Source organism: Oncorhynchus nerka, linkage group LG17, assembly GCF_034236695.1.
Source record: "Oncorhynchus nerka isolate Pitt River linkage group LG17, Oner_Uvic_2.0, whole genome shotgun sequence".
NCBI lineage: Eukaryota > Metazoa > Chordata > Actinopteri > Salmoniformes > Salmonidae > Oncorhynchus > Oncorhynchus nerka.
In genome coordinates, this window is record NC_088412.1 from 1,620,993 (window position 1) to 1,639,453 (window position 18,461).

General features: G+C 40.5%; 1 protein-coding gene across 1 annotated transcript in view; it reads left to right on the plus strand.

The window, feature by feature from the left end:
- sema7a (semaphorin 7A (JohnMiltonHagen blood group)) overlaps positions 1-18,461 on the plus strand; it is a 99,200-nt gene that overhangs the window by 20,722 nt on the left and 60,017 nt on the right. Inside the window, exons 4-6 of the mRNA XM_065002836.1 lie at positions 7,625-7,720; positions 10,495-10,597; positions 13,658-13,768. Coding sequence (XP_064858908.1) covers positions 7,625-7,720; positions 10,495-10,597; positions 13,658-13,768 — 310 coding nt within the window. The remainder of the gene's footprint in view (positions 1-7,624; positions 7,721-10,494; positions 10,598-13,657; positions 13,769-18,461) is intronic.

Sequence of the window (18,461 nt, forward strand, 5' to 3'; positions counted from 1 at the left end):
ACACACTATACACACTATACACACTATACACACTACACTATACACACTATACACTATACACACTATACACACTATACACTATATACACTATACACACTATACACACTATACACTATATACACTATACACACTATACACACTATACACACTACACACTATACACACTATACACTATACACACTATACACACTATACACTATATACACTATACACACTACACACTATACACTATATACACTATATACACTATACACACTATACACTATATACACTATATACACTATACACACTATACACACTATGCACTATACACTATACACACTATACACTATACACACTATACACACTATACACACTATACACTATACACACTATACACACTATACACTATACACACTACACACTATACACACTATACACTATACACACTATACACACTATACACTATACACACTATACACACTATACACACTACACACTATACACACTATACACTATACACACTATACACACTATACACTATACACTATACACACTACACACTATACACACTATACACTATATACACTATATACACTATACACTATATACACTATATACACTATACACACTATACACACTATGCACTATACACACTATGCACTATACACACTATACACTATACACACTATACACACTATACACACTATACACTATACACACTATACACACTATACACTATACACACTACACACTATACACACTATACACTATACACACTATACACACTATGCACTATACACTATACACACTATACACTATACACACTATACACACTATACACTATACACACTATACACACTATACACTATACACACTACACACTATACACACTATACACTATACACACTATGCACACTATACACACTATACACACTACACACTATACACACTATACACACTATACACACTATACACATTGTACACACTATACACACTATACACACACTATGCACACTATACACTATACACACTATACACACTATACACACTATACACTATACACACTATACACACTATACACACACTATGCACACTATACACACTATACCCTATACACACACTATGCACACTATACACACACTATGCACACTATACACACTATACACACTATACACACACTATATACACTATACACACTATACACTATACACACTATACACTATACACTATACACACTATACACACTATACACACTATACACTATACACACTATACACTATACACACTATACACTATACACACTATACACTATGCACACTATACACACTATACACTATGCACACTATACACACTATACACTATGCACACTATACACACTATACACTATGCACACTATACACACTATACACACTATACACTATGCACACTATACACACTATACACTATGCACACTATACACACTATACACACTATACACTATGCACACTATACACACTATACACTATACACACTATACACTATACACACTATGCACACTATACACACTATACACTATACACACTATACACTATGCACACTATACACTATATACACTATACACTATACACACTATACACGCTATACACACTATACACACTATACACACTATACACTATTACACACTATACACTATACACTATATACACTATACACACTATACACACTATACACTATATACACTATACACACTATACACTATACACTATATACACTATACACACTATACACACTATACACACTATACACTATACACACTATACACACTATACACTATATGCACTATACACTATACACTATACACACTATACACACTATACACTATATACACTATATACACTATACACTATACACTATACACACTATACACTATACACTATTACACACTATACACACTATACACACTATACACTATACACACTATACACACTATACACACTATACACTATACACACTATACACTATACACACTACACACTATACACACGACACACTATACACACTACACACTATACACTATACACACTACACACTATACACACTATGCACACTACACACACTATGCACACTATACACACTATACACTATACACACTATACACACTATACACTATACACACTATACACACTATACACTATATACACTATACACACTATACACTATACACACTATACACACTATACACTATATGCACTATACACACTATACACTATACACACTATACACACTATACACACTATACACTATGCACACTATACACACTATACACACTATACACACTATACACTATACACACTATACACACTATACACACTATACACTATATGCACTATACACACTATACACTATACACTATACACTATACACACTATACACACTATACACTATACACACTATACACACTATACACTATACACACTATACACTATACACACTATATACACTATACACACTATACACACTATACACACTATACACTATACACACTATACACTATACACTATACACACTATACACTACACACTATACACACTATACACTATACACACTATACACTATACACACTATACACACTATACACACTATACACTATACACACTATACACTATACACACTATACACACTATACACTATACACACTATACACACTATACACTATACACACTATACACTATACACACTATATACACTATACACACTATACACACTATACACACTATACACTATACACACTATACACTATACACTATACACACTATACACTATACACTATACACACTATACACACTATACACTATACACACTATACACTATACACACTATACACTATACACACTATACACACTATACACACTATACACACTATACACTATACACACTATACACTATACACACTATACACTATACACACTATACACACTATACACACTATACACACTATACACACTATACACACTATACCTGATATTGGACAAAGTGAACATTTGTTTTTCAAAAATTTAAAAAATATATTGAAAATGAAATAGAGAAATATCACTTTTTTTTAAATAAGTACTCACACCCCTGAGTCGATACCTTGTAGAAACACCTTTGGCAGCAATTACAGCTGTGTGTCTTTCTGGGTAAGTCTCTAAGAGTGATTACAGCTGTGAGTCTTTCTGGGTAAGTATCTAAGAGTGATTACAGCTGTGAGTCTTTCTAGGTAAGTCTCTAAGAGTGATTACAGCTGTGAGTCTTTCTGGGTAAGTCTCTAATAGTGATTACAGCTGTGAGTCTTTCTAGGTAAGTCTCTAAGAGTGATTACAGCTGTGAGTCTTTCTGGGTAAGTCTCTAAGAGTGATTACAGCTGTGAGTCTTTCTGGGTAAGTCTCTAATAGTGATTACAGCTGTGAGTCTTTCTAGGTAAGTCTCTAAGAGTGATTACAGCTGTGAGTCTTTCTGGGTAAGTCTCTAATAGTGATTACAGCTGTGAGTCTTTCTAGGTAAGTCTCTAAGAGTGATTACAGCTGTGAGTCTTTCTGGGTAAGTCTCTAATAGTGATTACAGCTGTGAGTCTTTCTGGGTAAGTCTCTAAGAGTGATTACAGCTGTGAGTCTTTCTGGGTAAGTCTCTAAGAGTGATTACAGCTGTGAGTCTTTCTGGGTGAGTCTCTAAGAGTGATTACAGCTGTGAGTCTTTCTGGGTGAGTCTCTAAGAGTGATTACAGCTGTGAGTCTTTCTGGGTAAGTCTCTAAGAGTGATTACAGCTGTGAGTCTTTCTGGGTGAGTCTCTAAGAGTGATTACAGCTGTGAGTCTTTCTGGGTGAGTCTCTAAGAGTGATTACAGCTGTGAGTCTTTCTGGGTAAGTCTATAAGAGTGATTACAGCTGTGAGTCTTTCTGGGTGAGTCTCTAAGAGTGATTACAGCTGTGAGTCTTTCTGGGTACGTCTCTAAGATTAGATTGTGCAATATTTGCCCATTATTATTTTCAAAATTCTTCAAGCTCTGTCAAATTGGTTGTTGACCATTGCTAGACAACACTTTTCATGTGATGCCATAGATTTTCAAGCAGATTTAAGTCAAAACTGTAACTTGGGCATGCAGGAACATTCACTGTCTTCTTGGTAAGCAACTCCAGTGTAGATTTAGCCTTGTGTTCCTGCTGAAAGGTGAATTCTACTGTCATTGTCTGGTGGAAATCAGACTTGAACCAGGATGTCCTCTTGGATTTTGCCTGTACTTAGCTCCCTTCTATTTCTTTTTTTTATCCTGAAAAACTTCCCAGTCCTTAACGACTACAAGCATACCCATAACATGATGCAGCCACGGCTATGTTTGAAAATATGTAGTGTGGTACTCAGTAATGTGTTGTATTGGATTTGCCCCAAACATAACACTTTGTATTCAGGACAAAAAAGTGAATTGCTTTGCCACATGTTTTGCAGTTGTTGCAAACTGGATGTTTTGGAATATTTGTATTATTCCGAATAAACTGACAGATTATAATCAATAATATATATTGTATATAAAACTATATTAACTGACAGGTTTTTATAGAAAGTTGATTCATATTAGTGTCTACTAGGAGTACTTAGAGACTTCCTCAGGGTCAGAGGATCAGTACTCAACATAGCATGGAAATACACACACAACTTTTAATCAAAACTGAGAATAGATATGGTTCCATATTCCCCCCGGCTGTCTGAATAATATATAACCTTTAAATCTAATTTACCCTTCAACATTACTATCAAATCAAATGTATTTATATAGCTCTTTGTACATCAGCTGATATCTCAAAGTGCTTTACAGAAACCCAGCCTAAAACCCAAACAGCAAGCAATGCAGGTGTAGAAGCACGGTGGCTAGGAAAAACTCCCTAGAAAGGCCAAAACCTAGGAAGAAACCTAGAGAGGAACCAGGCTATGTGGGGTGGCCAGTCCTCTTCTGGCTGTGCTGGGTGGCACCTGACTGTTGTGTGTTTGTAATATGGTAATGTTTGAACGGTATCTGTCTATATTAATATGATTGATTGATTGATTGATTGATTGATTGATTTTATTATAATGTCATGCGCCTGCATGATGCCCAGCCCACATTGTGGGTGAGTTGCACCAACATGGATAACCTCTTAAACTGGTTTAAATCAAGGTTTTATCTATTAATCTTGTCACACACCAACTAATCCTAGTTAAATGAAATCCTTCCTCTAATCTAAATTTAGTTTTCACTTTAAACCTAGATAAATTCTAAGCCTGTTGCTCAATAATAAAAAATAAAAAAATTAACTTAGATTGGAGATGAATTCTAAACTGCCATTGGAGGTGGTATAAACAGATAAAATGGCAGCTTATGTACAGTGGAGAGACCAAAACGACAGAGTTCCTCAGAGGTCTCACATCCACTCTGCAGCTACTAGGTCTCACGTCCACTCTGCTGCTACTAGGTCTCACGTCCACTCTGCTGCTACTAGGTCTACATCCACTCTGTAGCTACTAGGTCTACATCCACTCTGCTGCTACTAGGTCTACATCCACTCTGCAGCTACTAGGTCTACATCCACTCTGCTGCTACTAGGTCTACATCCACTCTGCAGCTACTAGGTCTACATCCACTCTGCTGCTACTAGGTCTACATCCACTCTGCTGCTACTAGGTCTACATCCACTCTGCAGCTACTAGGTCTACATCCACTCTGCTGCTACTAGGTCTACATCCACTCTGCTGCTACTAGGTCTACATCCACTCTGCTGCTACTATGTCTACATCCACTCTGCAGCTACTAGGTCTACATCCACTCTGCAGCTACTAGGTCTACATCCACTCTGCTGCTACTAGGTCTCACATCCACTCTGCTGCTACTATGTCTACATCCACTCTGCTGCTACTAGGTTTACATCCACTCTGCTGCTACTAGGTTTACATCCACTCTGCTGCTACTAGGTCTACATCCACTCTGCTGCTACTAGGTCTCACATCCACTCTGCTGCTACTAGGTCTCACATCCACTCTGCTGCTACTATGTCTACATCCACTCTGCTGCTACTAGGTCTACAGCCACTCTGCTGCTACTAGGTCTACATCCACTCTGCTGCTACTAGGTCTACATCCACTCTGCTGCTACTAGGTCTACATCCACTCTGCAGCTACTAGGTCTACATCCACTCTGCAGCTACTAGGTCTACATCCACTCTGCTGCTACTAGGTCTACATCCACTCTGCTGCTACTATGTCTACATCCACTCTGCTGCTACTAGGTCTACATCCACTCTGCTGCTACTAGGTCTACATCCACTCTGCAGCTACTAGGTCTACATCCACTCTGCTGCTACTAGGTCTACATCCACTCTGCTGCTACTAGGTCTACATCCACTCTGCTGCTACTAGGTCTACATCCACTCTGCTGCTACTATGTCTACATCCACTCTGCAGCTACTAGGTCTACATCCACTCTGCAGCTACTAGGTCTACATCCACTCTGCTGCTACTAGGTCTCACATCCACTCTGCTGCTACTATGTCTACATCCACTCTGCTGCTACTAGGTCTACATCCACTCTGCTGCTACTAGGTCTACATCCACTCTGCAGCTACTAGGTCTACATCCACTCTGCTGCTACTAGGTCTACATCCACTCTGCAGCTACTAGGTCTACATCCACTCTGCTGCTACTAGGTCTACATCCACTCTGCTGCTACTAGGTCTACATCCACTCTGCAGCTACTGGGTCTACATCCACTCTGCAGCTACTGGGTCTACATCCACTCTGCTGCTACTAGGTCTACATCCACTCTGCTGCTACTAGGTCTACATCCACTCTGCTGCTACTAGGTCTACATCCACTCTGCAGCTACTAGGTCTACATCCACTCTGCAGCTACTAGGTCTACATCCACTCTGCAGCTACTAGGTCTACATCCACTCTGCAGCTACTAGGTCTACATCCACTCTGCTGCTACTAGGTCTACATCCACTCTGCTGCTACTAGGTCTACATCCACTCTGCTGCTACTAGGTCTACATCCACTCTGCAGCTACTATGTCCTGCATCGGGATCCCTCTGTCAGAAGTACCCAGCTCTCTCCATCACATCCTCTCCTTGTTTGAATGGTTGGCCTGCTGTGATGTTGGACGCTTCAGGGTTTAATTTAGTGAATGGGTTTGGGTTTCCACTGGTAGTTTTGGCTTCCATGTTGTCTATCCTCGATGCTAGGTGTGCTATATCCAAGTCTAAGTTATCTTGGATTTCTTTGGCTTTTCTTTCAATCTCTCTTAAACTCGTCTCTGTTTTTCTAGGGTCACTTACAGCCTGCCAACTTTACTGTTCATCTGTTTCCCAAAGCTTAAAGTCCTACTTTCTATTTAGTTGTTGATCAGGTTGAACTCATGCAGTAAGAGAGTCGATTTTCTCACTGGTGTTGTTAACAATGTTGACCTTCAACGGTTGCTTTAGAATTTTTTTTGTAGCGATATACTGTGATTACAAACTTTTTTTGTTTAATGTTTGACACTATACACAACACACGCTTTTATAAACAATTAGCCCTAACGTTCTGATTCTAACGTTCTGATTCTAACGTTCTGATTCTAACGTTCTGATTCTAATGTTCTGATTCTAACCCTTTCCCAGGGTCCATGTAAGAATGTCATCACTGTTATCCAGAAGTTTCAGGACAGTCTGTTTGTCTGTGGGACCAATGGGAACAAGCCCCAGTGCTGGAAGCTGGTGAGGATTTGTTTATTTTATGCTTGTAGTAGGAAGGTTGGAGACCGGGATTGAACCTTGTCTCCTGTGGGGAGACATATACAGTATGTGCTGACAGCCGAGAGTGTTAAGGAAAGTGGAAAAGCCGTCCACCCAGCAGGGCTTTCTCACTGTAGTTCATAGTTAGTCCACCCAGCAGGGCTTTCTCACTATAGTTCATAGTTAGTCCACCGAGCAGGGCTTTCTCATTATAGTTCATAGGTAGTCCACCCAGCAGGGCTTTCTCACTATAGTTCATAGTTAGTCCACCGAGCAGGGCATTCTCACTATAGTTCATAGTTAGTCCACCCAGCAGGGCTTTCTCACTATAGTTCATAGGTCGGCCACCCAGCAGGGCTTTCTCACTATAGTTAATAGGTCGGCCACCCAGCAGGGCTTTCTCACTATAGTTCACAGGTCGGCCACCGAGCAGGGCTTTCTCACTATAGTTCATAGTTAGTCCACCCAGCAGGGCTTTCTCACTATAGTTCACAGGTCGGCCACCGAGCAGGGCTTTCTCACTATAGTTCACAGGTCGGCCACCGAGCAGGGCTTTCTCACTATAGTTCACAGGTCGGCCACCGAGCAGGGCTTTCTCACTATAGTTCACAGGTCGGCCACCGAGCAGGGCTTTCTCACTATAGTTCACAGGTCGGCCACCGAGCAGGGCTTTCTCACTATAGTTCACAGGTCGGCCACCGAGCAGGGCTTTCTCACTATAGTTCACAGGTCGGCCACCGAGCAGGGCTTTCTCACTATAGTTCATAGATCGTCCACCGAGCAGGGCTTTCTCACTATAGTTCACAGGTCGGCCACCGAGCAGGGCTTTCTCACTATAGTTCACAGGTCGGCCACCCAGCATGGTGATGATTGATTGCTATGTCATTTATGATAATTATTTACCTTAGCCTACTTGGTAAATATTTTCTTAACTCTTCTTGAACTGCACTGTTGGTTAAGGCCTTGTAAGCATTTCACATGTTGTATTCATCGTTTCGCGGTAAAGTCTACACTTGTTGTATTCATCGTTTCACGGTAAAGTCTACACTTGTTGTATTCATCGTTTCACGGTAAAGTCTACACTTGTTGTATTCATCGTTTTGCGGTAAAGTCTACACTTGTTGTATTCATCGTTTCGCGGTAAAGTCTACACTTGTTGTATTCATCGTTTCACGGTAAAGTCTACACTTGTTGTATTCATCGTTTCACGGTAAAGTCTACACTTGTTGTATTCATCGTTTCACGGTAAAGTCTACACTTGTTGTATTCATCGTTTCACGGTAAAGTCTACACTTGTTGTATTCGTCGTTTCACGGTAAAGTCTACACTTGTTGTATTCATCGTTTCACGGTAAAGTCTACACTTGTTGTATTCATCGTTTCACGGTAAAGTCTACACTTGTTGTATTCATCGTTTCACGGTAAAGTCTACACTTGTTGTATTCAACGTTTCACGGTAAAGTCTACACTTGTTGTATTCATCGTTTCACGGTAAAGTCTACACTTGTTGTATTCATCGTTTCGCGGTAAAGTCTACACTTGTTGTATTCATCGTTTCACGGTAAAGTCTACACTTGTTGTATTCATCGTTTCACGGTAAAGTCTACACTTGTTGTATTCATCGTTTCACGGTAAAGTCTACACTTGTTGTATTCGGCTCATGTGACAAATAAAGTATGATTTGATATGTTCCATCATATGTTTTCATGTCTCAAATGCCCCCCTATTCCCTATGAGCCCTGGTCAAATGCCCCCCTATTCCCTATGAGCCCTGGTCAAATGCCCCCCTATTCCCTATGAGCCCTGGTCAAATGCCCCCCTATTCCCTATGAGCCCTGGTCAAATGCCCCCCTATTCCCTATGAGCCCTGGTCAAATGCCCCCCTATTCCCTATGAGCCCTGGTCAAATGCCCCCTATTCCCTATGAGCCCTGGTCAAATGCCCCCTATTCCCTATGAGCCCTGGTCAAATGCCCCTATTCCCTATGAGCCCTGGTCAAATGCCCCCCTATTCCCTATGAGCCCTGGTCAAATGCCCCCCTATTCCCTATGAGCCCTGGTCAAAATTATAAAAAATAAAAAAAAGGCTACCTGCTGGCTACTAGTCCAGCACTCTAACCACTAGGCTACCTGCTGGCTACTAGTCCAACACTCTAACCACTAGGCTACCTACTGGCTACTAGTCCAACACTCTAACCACTAGGCTACCTGCTGGCTACTAGTCCAACACTCTAACCACTAGGCTACCTGCTGGCTACTAGTCCAACACTCTAACCACTAGGCTACCTGCTGGCTACTAGTCCAACACTCTAACCACTAGGCTACCTGCTGGCTACTAGTCCAACACTCTAACCACTAGGCTACCTGCTGGCTACTAGTCCAACACTCTAACCACTAGGCTATCTGCTGGCTACTAGTCCAACACTCTAACCACTAGGCTACCTGCTGGCTACTAGTCCAACACTCTAACCACTAGGCTACCTGCTGGCTACTAGTCCAACACTCTAACCACTAGGCTACCTGCTGGCTACTAGTCCAACACTCTAACCACTAGGCTACCTGCTGGCTACTAGTCCAACACTCTAACCACTAGGCTACCTGCTGGCTACTAGTCCAACACTCTAACCACTAGGCTACCTGCTGGTTACTAGTCCAACACTAGGTCCAGTACATAGGGAATAGGGTGCCATTTGTGAGTCGCCCACTGTGATCTTTGGTTCCTGTGTTGATGATTGTTTTTCCTGTGTTTATGCCACAGTATTCTCAGATGCCCAATCACACATTTGAGATTGCAAAGAGTTACGAAGGCACTGGACTCTCTCCTTACGTTTACTCCCAGAATGCACTCTCCCTCACTGTAGGTATGTTGAGCACATAGCTGTCGACTGTTGTCTTCCCTATACTACAAACTTAACGTTCAGTGGTTCAGTGGCAGATAACACACTATATACACAAAAGTATGTGGACACCTCTTCAAATGAGTGGATTTAGCTATTTCAGCCACACCCGTTGTTGACAGGTTTATAAAATCAAGCACACAGCCATGCAATCTCCATAGGTAAACATTGGCAGTAGAATGGCCTTTACTGAAGAGCTCAGTGACTTTCAACGTGGCACCGTCATAGGATCCCACTTTTCCAACAAGTCATTTCGTCACATTTCTGCCCTGCTGGAGCTGCCCCCCTGTCAACTGTTAAGTGCTGTTATTGTGAAGTGGAAACGTCTAGGAGCAACAACGGCTCAGCTGCGAAGTGGTAGACCACACAAGCTCACAGAACGGGACCCACGGGTGCTGAAGCCCGTAGTGTGTAAAGATCGTCTGTCCTCGGTTGCAACTACCGAGTTCCAAACTGCCTCTGGAAGCAACGTCAGCACAATAATTGTTAGTCTGGAGCTTCATGAAATGGGTTTCCATGGCCGAGCAGCCGAACACAAGCCTAAGATCACCATGTGCAATGCTGGAGTGGTGTAAAGCTCGCCGCCATTGGACTCTGGAGCAGTGGAAATGCGTTCTCTGGAGTGATGAATCACACTTCACCATCTGGCAGTCCAACGGATGAATCTGGGTTTGGCGGATGCCAGGAAAACGCTACCTGTCCCAATGCATAGTGCCAACTATAACGTTTGGTGGAGGAATAATGGTCTGCAGCTGTTTTTCATGGTTCGGCCCCTTAGTTCCAGTGAAGGGAAATCTACAGCGTACAATGACCTTGTAGACAATTCTGTACTTCCCACTTTGTGGCAACAGTTTGGGGAAGTCCCTTTCCTGTTTCAGTATAACAATGCCCCTGTGCACAAAGCGAGGTTCATACAGAAATCGTTTGTCGAGATCAGTGTGGACTTGCCTACACAGAGCCCTGACCTCAACCACATCAAACACCTTTGGGATGAATTGAAATGCTGACTGCGAGCTAGTCCTAATCATCCCAACATCAGTGCCTCACTAATGCTCTGGTGGCTGAATAAAAGCAAGTCCCCTCAACAATGTTCCAACATCTAGTGGAAAGCCTTCCCAGAAGAGTGGAGGCTGTTATAGCAGCAATATTCCAACATCTAGTGGAAAGCCTTCCCAGAAGAGTGGAGGCTGTTATAGCAGCAATGTTCCTACATCTAGTGGAAAGCCTTCCCAGAAGAGTGGAGGCTGTTATAGCAGCAATGTTCCAACATCTAGTGGAAAGCCTTCCCAGAAGAGTGGAGGCTGTTATAGCAGCAATGTTCCAACATCTAGTGGAAAGCCTTCCCAGAAGAGTGGAGGCTGTTATAGCAGCAATGTTCCAACATCTAGTGGAAAGCCTTCCCAGAAGAGTGGAGGCTGTTATAGCAGCAATGTTCCAACATCTAGTGGAAAGCCTTCCCAGAAGAGTGGAGGCTGTTATAGCAGCAATGTTCCAACATCTAGTGGAAAGCCTTCCCAGAAGAGTGGAGGCTGTTATAGCAGCAATGTTCCAATATCTAGTGGAAAGCCTTCCCAGAAGAGTGGAGGCTGTTATAGCAGCAATGTTCCAACATCTAGTGGGAAGCCTTCCCAGAAGAGTGGAGGCTGTTATAGCAGCAATGTTCCAACATCTAGTGGAAAGCCTTCCCAGAAGAGTGGAGGCTGTTATAGCAGCAATGTTCCAACATCTAGTGGAAAGCCTTCCCAGAAGAGTGGAGGCTGTTATAGCAGCAATGTTCCAACATCTAGTGGAAAGCCTTCCCAGAAGAGTGGAGGCTGTTATAGCAGCAATGTTCCAACATCTAGTGGGAAGCCTTCCCAGAAGAGTGGAGGCTGTTATAGCAGCAATGTTCCAACATCTAGTGGAAAGCCTTCCCAGAAGAGTGGAGGCTGTTATAGCAGCAATGTTCCAACATCTAGTGGAAAGCCTTCCCAGAAGAGTGGAGGCTGTTATAGCAGCAATGTTCCAACATCTAGTGGAAAGCCTTCCCAGAAGAGTGGAGGCTGTTATAGCAGCAATGTTCCAACATCTAGTGGGAAGCCTTTCCAGAAGAGTGGAGGCTGTTATAGCAGCAATGTTCCAACATCTAATGGAAAGCCTTCCCAGAAGAGTGGAGGCTGTTATAGCAGCAATGTTCCAACATCTAGTGGAAAGCCTTCCCAGAAGAGTGGAGGCTGTTATAGCAGCAATGTTCCAACATCTAGTGGAAAGCCTTCCCAGAAGAGTGGAGGCTGTTATAGCAGCAATGTTCCAACATCTAGTGGGAAGCCTTCCCAGAAGAGTGGAGGCTGTTATAGCAGCAATGTTCCAACATCTAGTGGAAAGCCTTCCCAGAAGAGTGGAGGCTGTTATAGCAGCAATGTTCCAACATCTAGTGGAAAGCCTTCCCAGAAGAGTGGAGGCTGTTATAGCAGCAATGTTCCAACATCTAGTGGAAAGCCTTCCCAGAAGAGTGGAGGCTGTTATAGCAGCAATGTTCCAACGTCTAGTGGAAAGCCTTCCCAGAAGAGTGGAGGCTGTTATAGCAGCAATGTTCCAACATCTAGTGGAAAGCCTTCCCAGAAGAGTGGAGGCTGTTATAGCAGCAAAGGGAGGGACCAACTCCACATTAATGCCCATGATTTTGAATTGGAATGAGATGTTTGACGAGCAGGTGTCCACATACCTTTGGTCATGTAGTCCAAAGGTTGGTCAATCAGATCCCTTGGCGTTGAATACGTACGTTTTCACAAAAATGCAATGAATTATTGAATGTCTCTGTGTGTCTCTCTGTGTGTGTCTGTGAGTCTCTGTGTGTCTCTGTGTGTCTCTCTGTGTGTGTCTGTGAGTCTCTGTGTGTCTGTGTGTGTCTCTGTGTGTGACATAAGATCATACCCAATCAAATCCAGTAGAAATACCTTATAAAATGTGTATATTGTTTACTAGGATGCAATGAATTATTGAATGTCTGCTCCCTTGTTGTAACGTGGGGTTCTGTTCTTTTAGAGGGGGACCTATATGCTGCAGCTCCTTTATACAGCGATGGGAGCTCATTACAGTTCAGAAGGAAAGCTGGCAGCAGAACCAATGTATGGATGTATGACAAGTGGGTGACCGGTATGTAAAGAGAGATAATGTATTAATGTGATACTGTATTAATGTGATGGTGTATTAATATGTAATGTATTGATGTGATACTGTATTAATGTGACGGTGTATTAATATTTAATGTGTTACTGTGATCATGTATTAATGTGATAATGTGTTACTGTATAATGTATTAATGTGATAATGTATTAATGTGATAATGTGTTACTGTATAATGTATTAATGTGATAATGTATTAATATATAATGTATTGATGTGATAATGTGTTACTGTATAATGTATTGATGTGATACTGTATTAATGTGACGGTGTATTAATATATATTGTATTGATGTGATAATGTATTAATGTGACGGTGTATTAATATTTATTGTATTAATGTGATAATGTATTAATGTGACGGTGTATTAATATATATTGTATTGATGTGATAATGTATTAATGTGATAATAGTGTACTATATAATGTATTAATGGGATAATGTATTAATGTGATAATAGTGTACTATATAATGTATCGAGGTGATAATGTATTCATATATAATGTGTTGATGTGATAATGTATTAATGGGATAATGTATTACTGTGATGTATTACTATATACTGTGATAATATCATTCATTAATGTGAGAATGTATTAACATGATGATGTATTAATGTGATAATGTATTCATGTGACGATGTATAACTATATAATGTATTGATGTGATACTTTATTAACGTGATGGTGTATTAATATATAATGTGTTGATGTATTAATGTGGTAATGTTTTAATATATAATGTATTGAGGTGATAATGTATTCTTGTGATGATGTAGTAATATACCATGTATTGATTTGATAATGTATCAATGTGATGTATTAATATATAATGTATTGAGGTGATAATGTATTCTTGTGATGATGTAGTAATATACCATGTATTGATTTGATAATGTATCAATGTGATGTATTAATATATAATGTATTGATGTGATAATGTATCAATGTGATGTATTAATATATAATGTATCAATGTGATAATGTATCAATGTGATGTATTAATATATAATGTATCAATGTGATAATGTATCAATGTGATGTATTAATATATCATGTATTGATGTGATAATGTATCAATGTGATAATGTATCAATGTGATAATGTATCAATGTGATGTATTAATATATAATGTATCAATGTGATAATGTATCAATGTGATGTATTAATATATAATGTATTGATGTGATAATGTATCAATGTGATGTATTAATATATCATGTATTGATGTGATAATGTATCAATGTGATGTTTTAATATATAATGTATTGATGTGATAATGTATCAATGTGATGTTTTAATATATAATGTATTGATGTGATAATGTATCAATGTGATGTTTTAATATATAATGTGTTGATGTGATAATGTATCAATGTGATGTTTTAATATATAATGTATTGATGTGATAATGTATCAATGTGATGTTTTAATATATAATGTGTTGATGTGATAATGTATCAATGTGATGTTTTAATATATAATGTATTGATGTGATAATGTATTACTAGTTTATGTATTACTGTGATAATGCACCAATGTGTTAATGTACACATTTGATAATGTATCAATGTGATGTATTAATATATATTGTATTGATGTGATAATGTAGATTATCTAACTGCCTGTAACTCAGGACCTGAAGCAAGGATTTGCATATTCTTGGTACCATTTGAAGGGAAACACTTTGAGGTTTGTGAAAATGTGAAATTAATGTAGGAGAATATAACACAATAGATCTGGTAATGTAGGAGAATATAACACAATAGATCTGGTAATGTAGGAGAATATAACACAATAGATCTGGTAATGTAGGAGAATATAACACAATAGATCTGGTAATGTAGAGGAATATAACACAATAGATCTGGTAATGTAGGAGAATATAACACAATAGATCTGGTAATGTAGGAGAATATAACACAATAGATCTGGTAATGTAGGAGAATATAACACAATAGATCTGGTAATGTAGGAGAATATAACACAATAGATCTGGTAATGTAGGAGAATATAACACATTAGATCTGGTAATGTAGGAGAATATAACACAATAGATCTGGTAAAAGATAATGCAACGAAAAAAAAACAACAATTTATTTTGTATTTTTTTTGCCGTACCATCATCTTTGAAATGCAAGAGAAATGCCATAATGTATTTTTCCAGCCCAGCTACAATTTTTATTTTGCAATGTATGTGCAAAGTTTTAGACTGATCCAATGAACCATTGCATTTCTGTTAGAAACGCTGTATCAAGACTGCCCAAATGTGCCTCATTTGTTTATTAATAACTTTTCATGGTCAAAACTGTGCACTCTCCTCAAACAATAGCATGGTATTATTTCACTGTAATAGCTACTGTAAATTGGACAGTGTAGTTAGATTAACACGAATTGAAGCTTTCCGCTAATATCAGATATGTCTATGTCCTGGGAAATGTTCTTGTTACTTACAACGTCATGCTAATCGCATTAGCCTACGTTAGCTCAACTGCCCCGTGGACGGAACACCGATCCCAAAGAAGTTTGTGATAATGCACCAATGTGTTAATGTATAAATGTGATGATAATTTTTTAATGTGATGATGTCAACATGAAGGAAACTTTCCCTGACCTGGCACTTAGGTTAGACCCCAAATCAAATAGTTTTCAAAGCTCTTTTTACATCAGCTGATGTCACAAAGTGCTTATACAGAAACCCAGCCTAAAACCCCAAACAGCAAGCAATGCAGATGTAGAAGCACGGTGCCTAGGGAAAAACTCACTAGAAAGGCAGGAACCTAGGAAGAAACCTAGAGAGGAACCAAGCTCTGAGGGGTGGCCAGTCCTCTTCTGGCTGTACTGGGTGGAGAGGAACCAGGCTATGAGGGGTGGCCAGTCCTCTTCTGGCTGTGCCGGGTAGAGAGGAACCAGGCTCTGAGGGGTGGCCAGTCCTCTTCTGGCTGTACTGGGTGGAGAGGAACCAGGCTATGAGGGGTGGCCAGTCCTCTTCTGGCTGTGCCGGGTAGAGAGGAACCAGGCTCTGAGGGGTGGCCAGTCCTCTTCTGGCTGTGCCGGGTGGAGAGGAACCAGGCTATGAGGGGTGGCCAGTCCTCTTCTGGCTGTGCCGGGTGGAGAGGAACCAGGCTATGAGGGGTGGCCAGTCCTCTTCTGGCTGTGCCGGGTGGAGATTATAAGATTAAGATTAACATAACAGAACATGGCTTTTAAGGCCTGATCGTTCTTCAAGTTGTTCAAATGTTCATAGATGACCAGCAGGGTCAGATAATAATAATACCAGTAGTTGTCGAGGGTGCAGCAGTTCAGCACCTCAGGAGTAAATGTCAGGTGGCTTTTCATAGCCCATCAAATGGCACCTTATTCTCAATATGGTTCACTTTTTTAGACTAGAGCCCTGGTCAAAAGTACTGTGTAGGAGGAAGGGTGGCTTTTGGGACGCTGTCTCATTCTCAGTCTGGCATCAGAGATCACAGTACAGCTTCATTAGTGAAATCCTTATCTTTCCGTCTACTCTTCCGCGTATCAGCATAGCTGCCAAGCCAAGGCTACCAGCTACGTCATGATTTAAGGCGGCAGACTTGGCTCTGTGGCTGTTAATCATGGAAGAGGGGTCACTGTAGTTTGGATGGAACTCTCTCAGGGTTCCTCTGTGGCTGTTAATCATGGAAGAGGGGTCACTGTAATTTGGATGGAACTCTCTCAGGGTTCCTCTGTGTTAGTACCTTCTGTTGTTTCACTGATACACCCATGTGTTCTGTTGATACACCCATGTGTTCTGTTGATACACCCATGTGTTCTGTTGATAAACTGATACACCCATGTGTTCTGTTGATACACCCATGTGTTCTGTTGATACACCCATGTGTTCTGTTGATGAACTGATACACCCATGTGTTCTGTTGATAAACTGATACACCCATGTGTTCTGTTGATGAACTGATACACCCATGTGTTCTGTTGATAAACTGATACACCCATGTGTTCTGTTGATGAACTGATACACCCATGTGTTCTGTTGATACACCCATGTGTTCTGTTGATGAACTGATACACCCATGTGTTCTGTTGATAAACTGATACACCCATGTGTTCTGTTGTTTCACTGATACACCCATGTGTTCTGTTGATGAACTGATACACCCATGTGTTCTGTGATGAACTGATACACCCATGTGTTCTGTTGTTTCACTGATACACCCATGTGTTCTGTTGATGAACTGATACACCCATGTGTTCTGTTGATGAACTGATACACCCATGTGTTCTGTTGATAAACTGATACACCCATGTGTTCTGTTGATAAACTGATACACCCATGTGTTCTGTTGATAAACTGATACAACCATGTGTTCTGTTGATACACCCATGTGTTCTGTTGTTTCACTGATACACCCATGTGTTCTGTTGATGAACTGATACACCCATGTGTTCTGTTGATAAACTGATACACCCATGTGTTCTGTTGATGAACTGATACACCCATGTGTTCTGTTGATGAACTGATACACCCATGTGTTCTGTTGATAAACTGATACACCCATGTGTTCTGTTGATAAACTGATACACCCATGTGTTCTGTTGATGAACTGTTACACCCATGTGTTCTGTTGATGAACTGATACACCCATGTGTTCTGTTGATAAACTGATACACCCATGTGTTC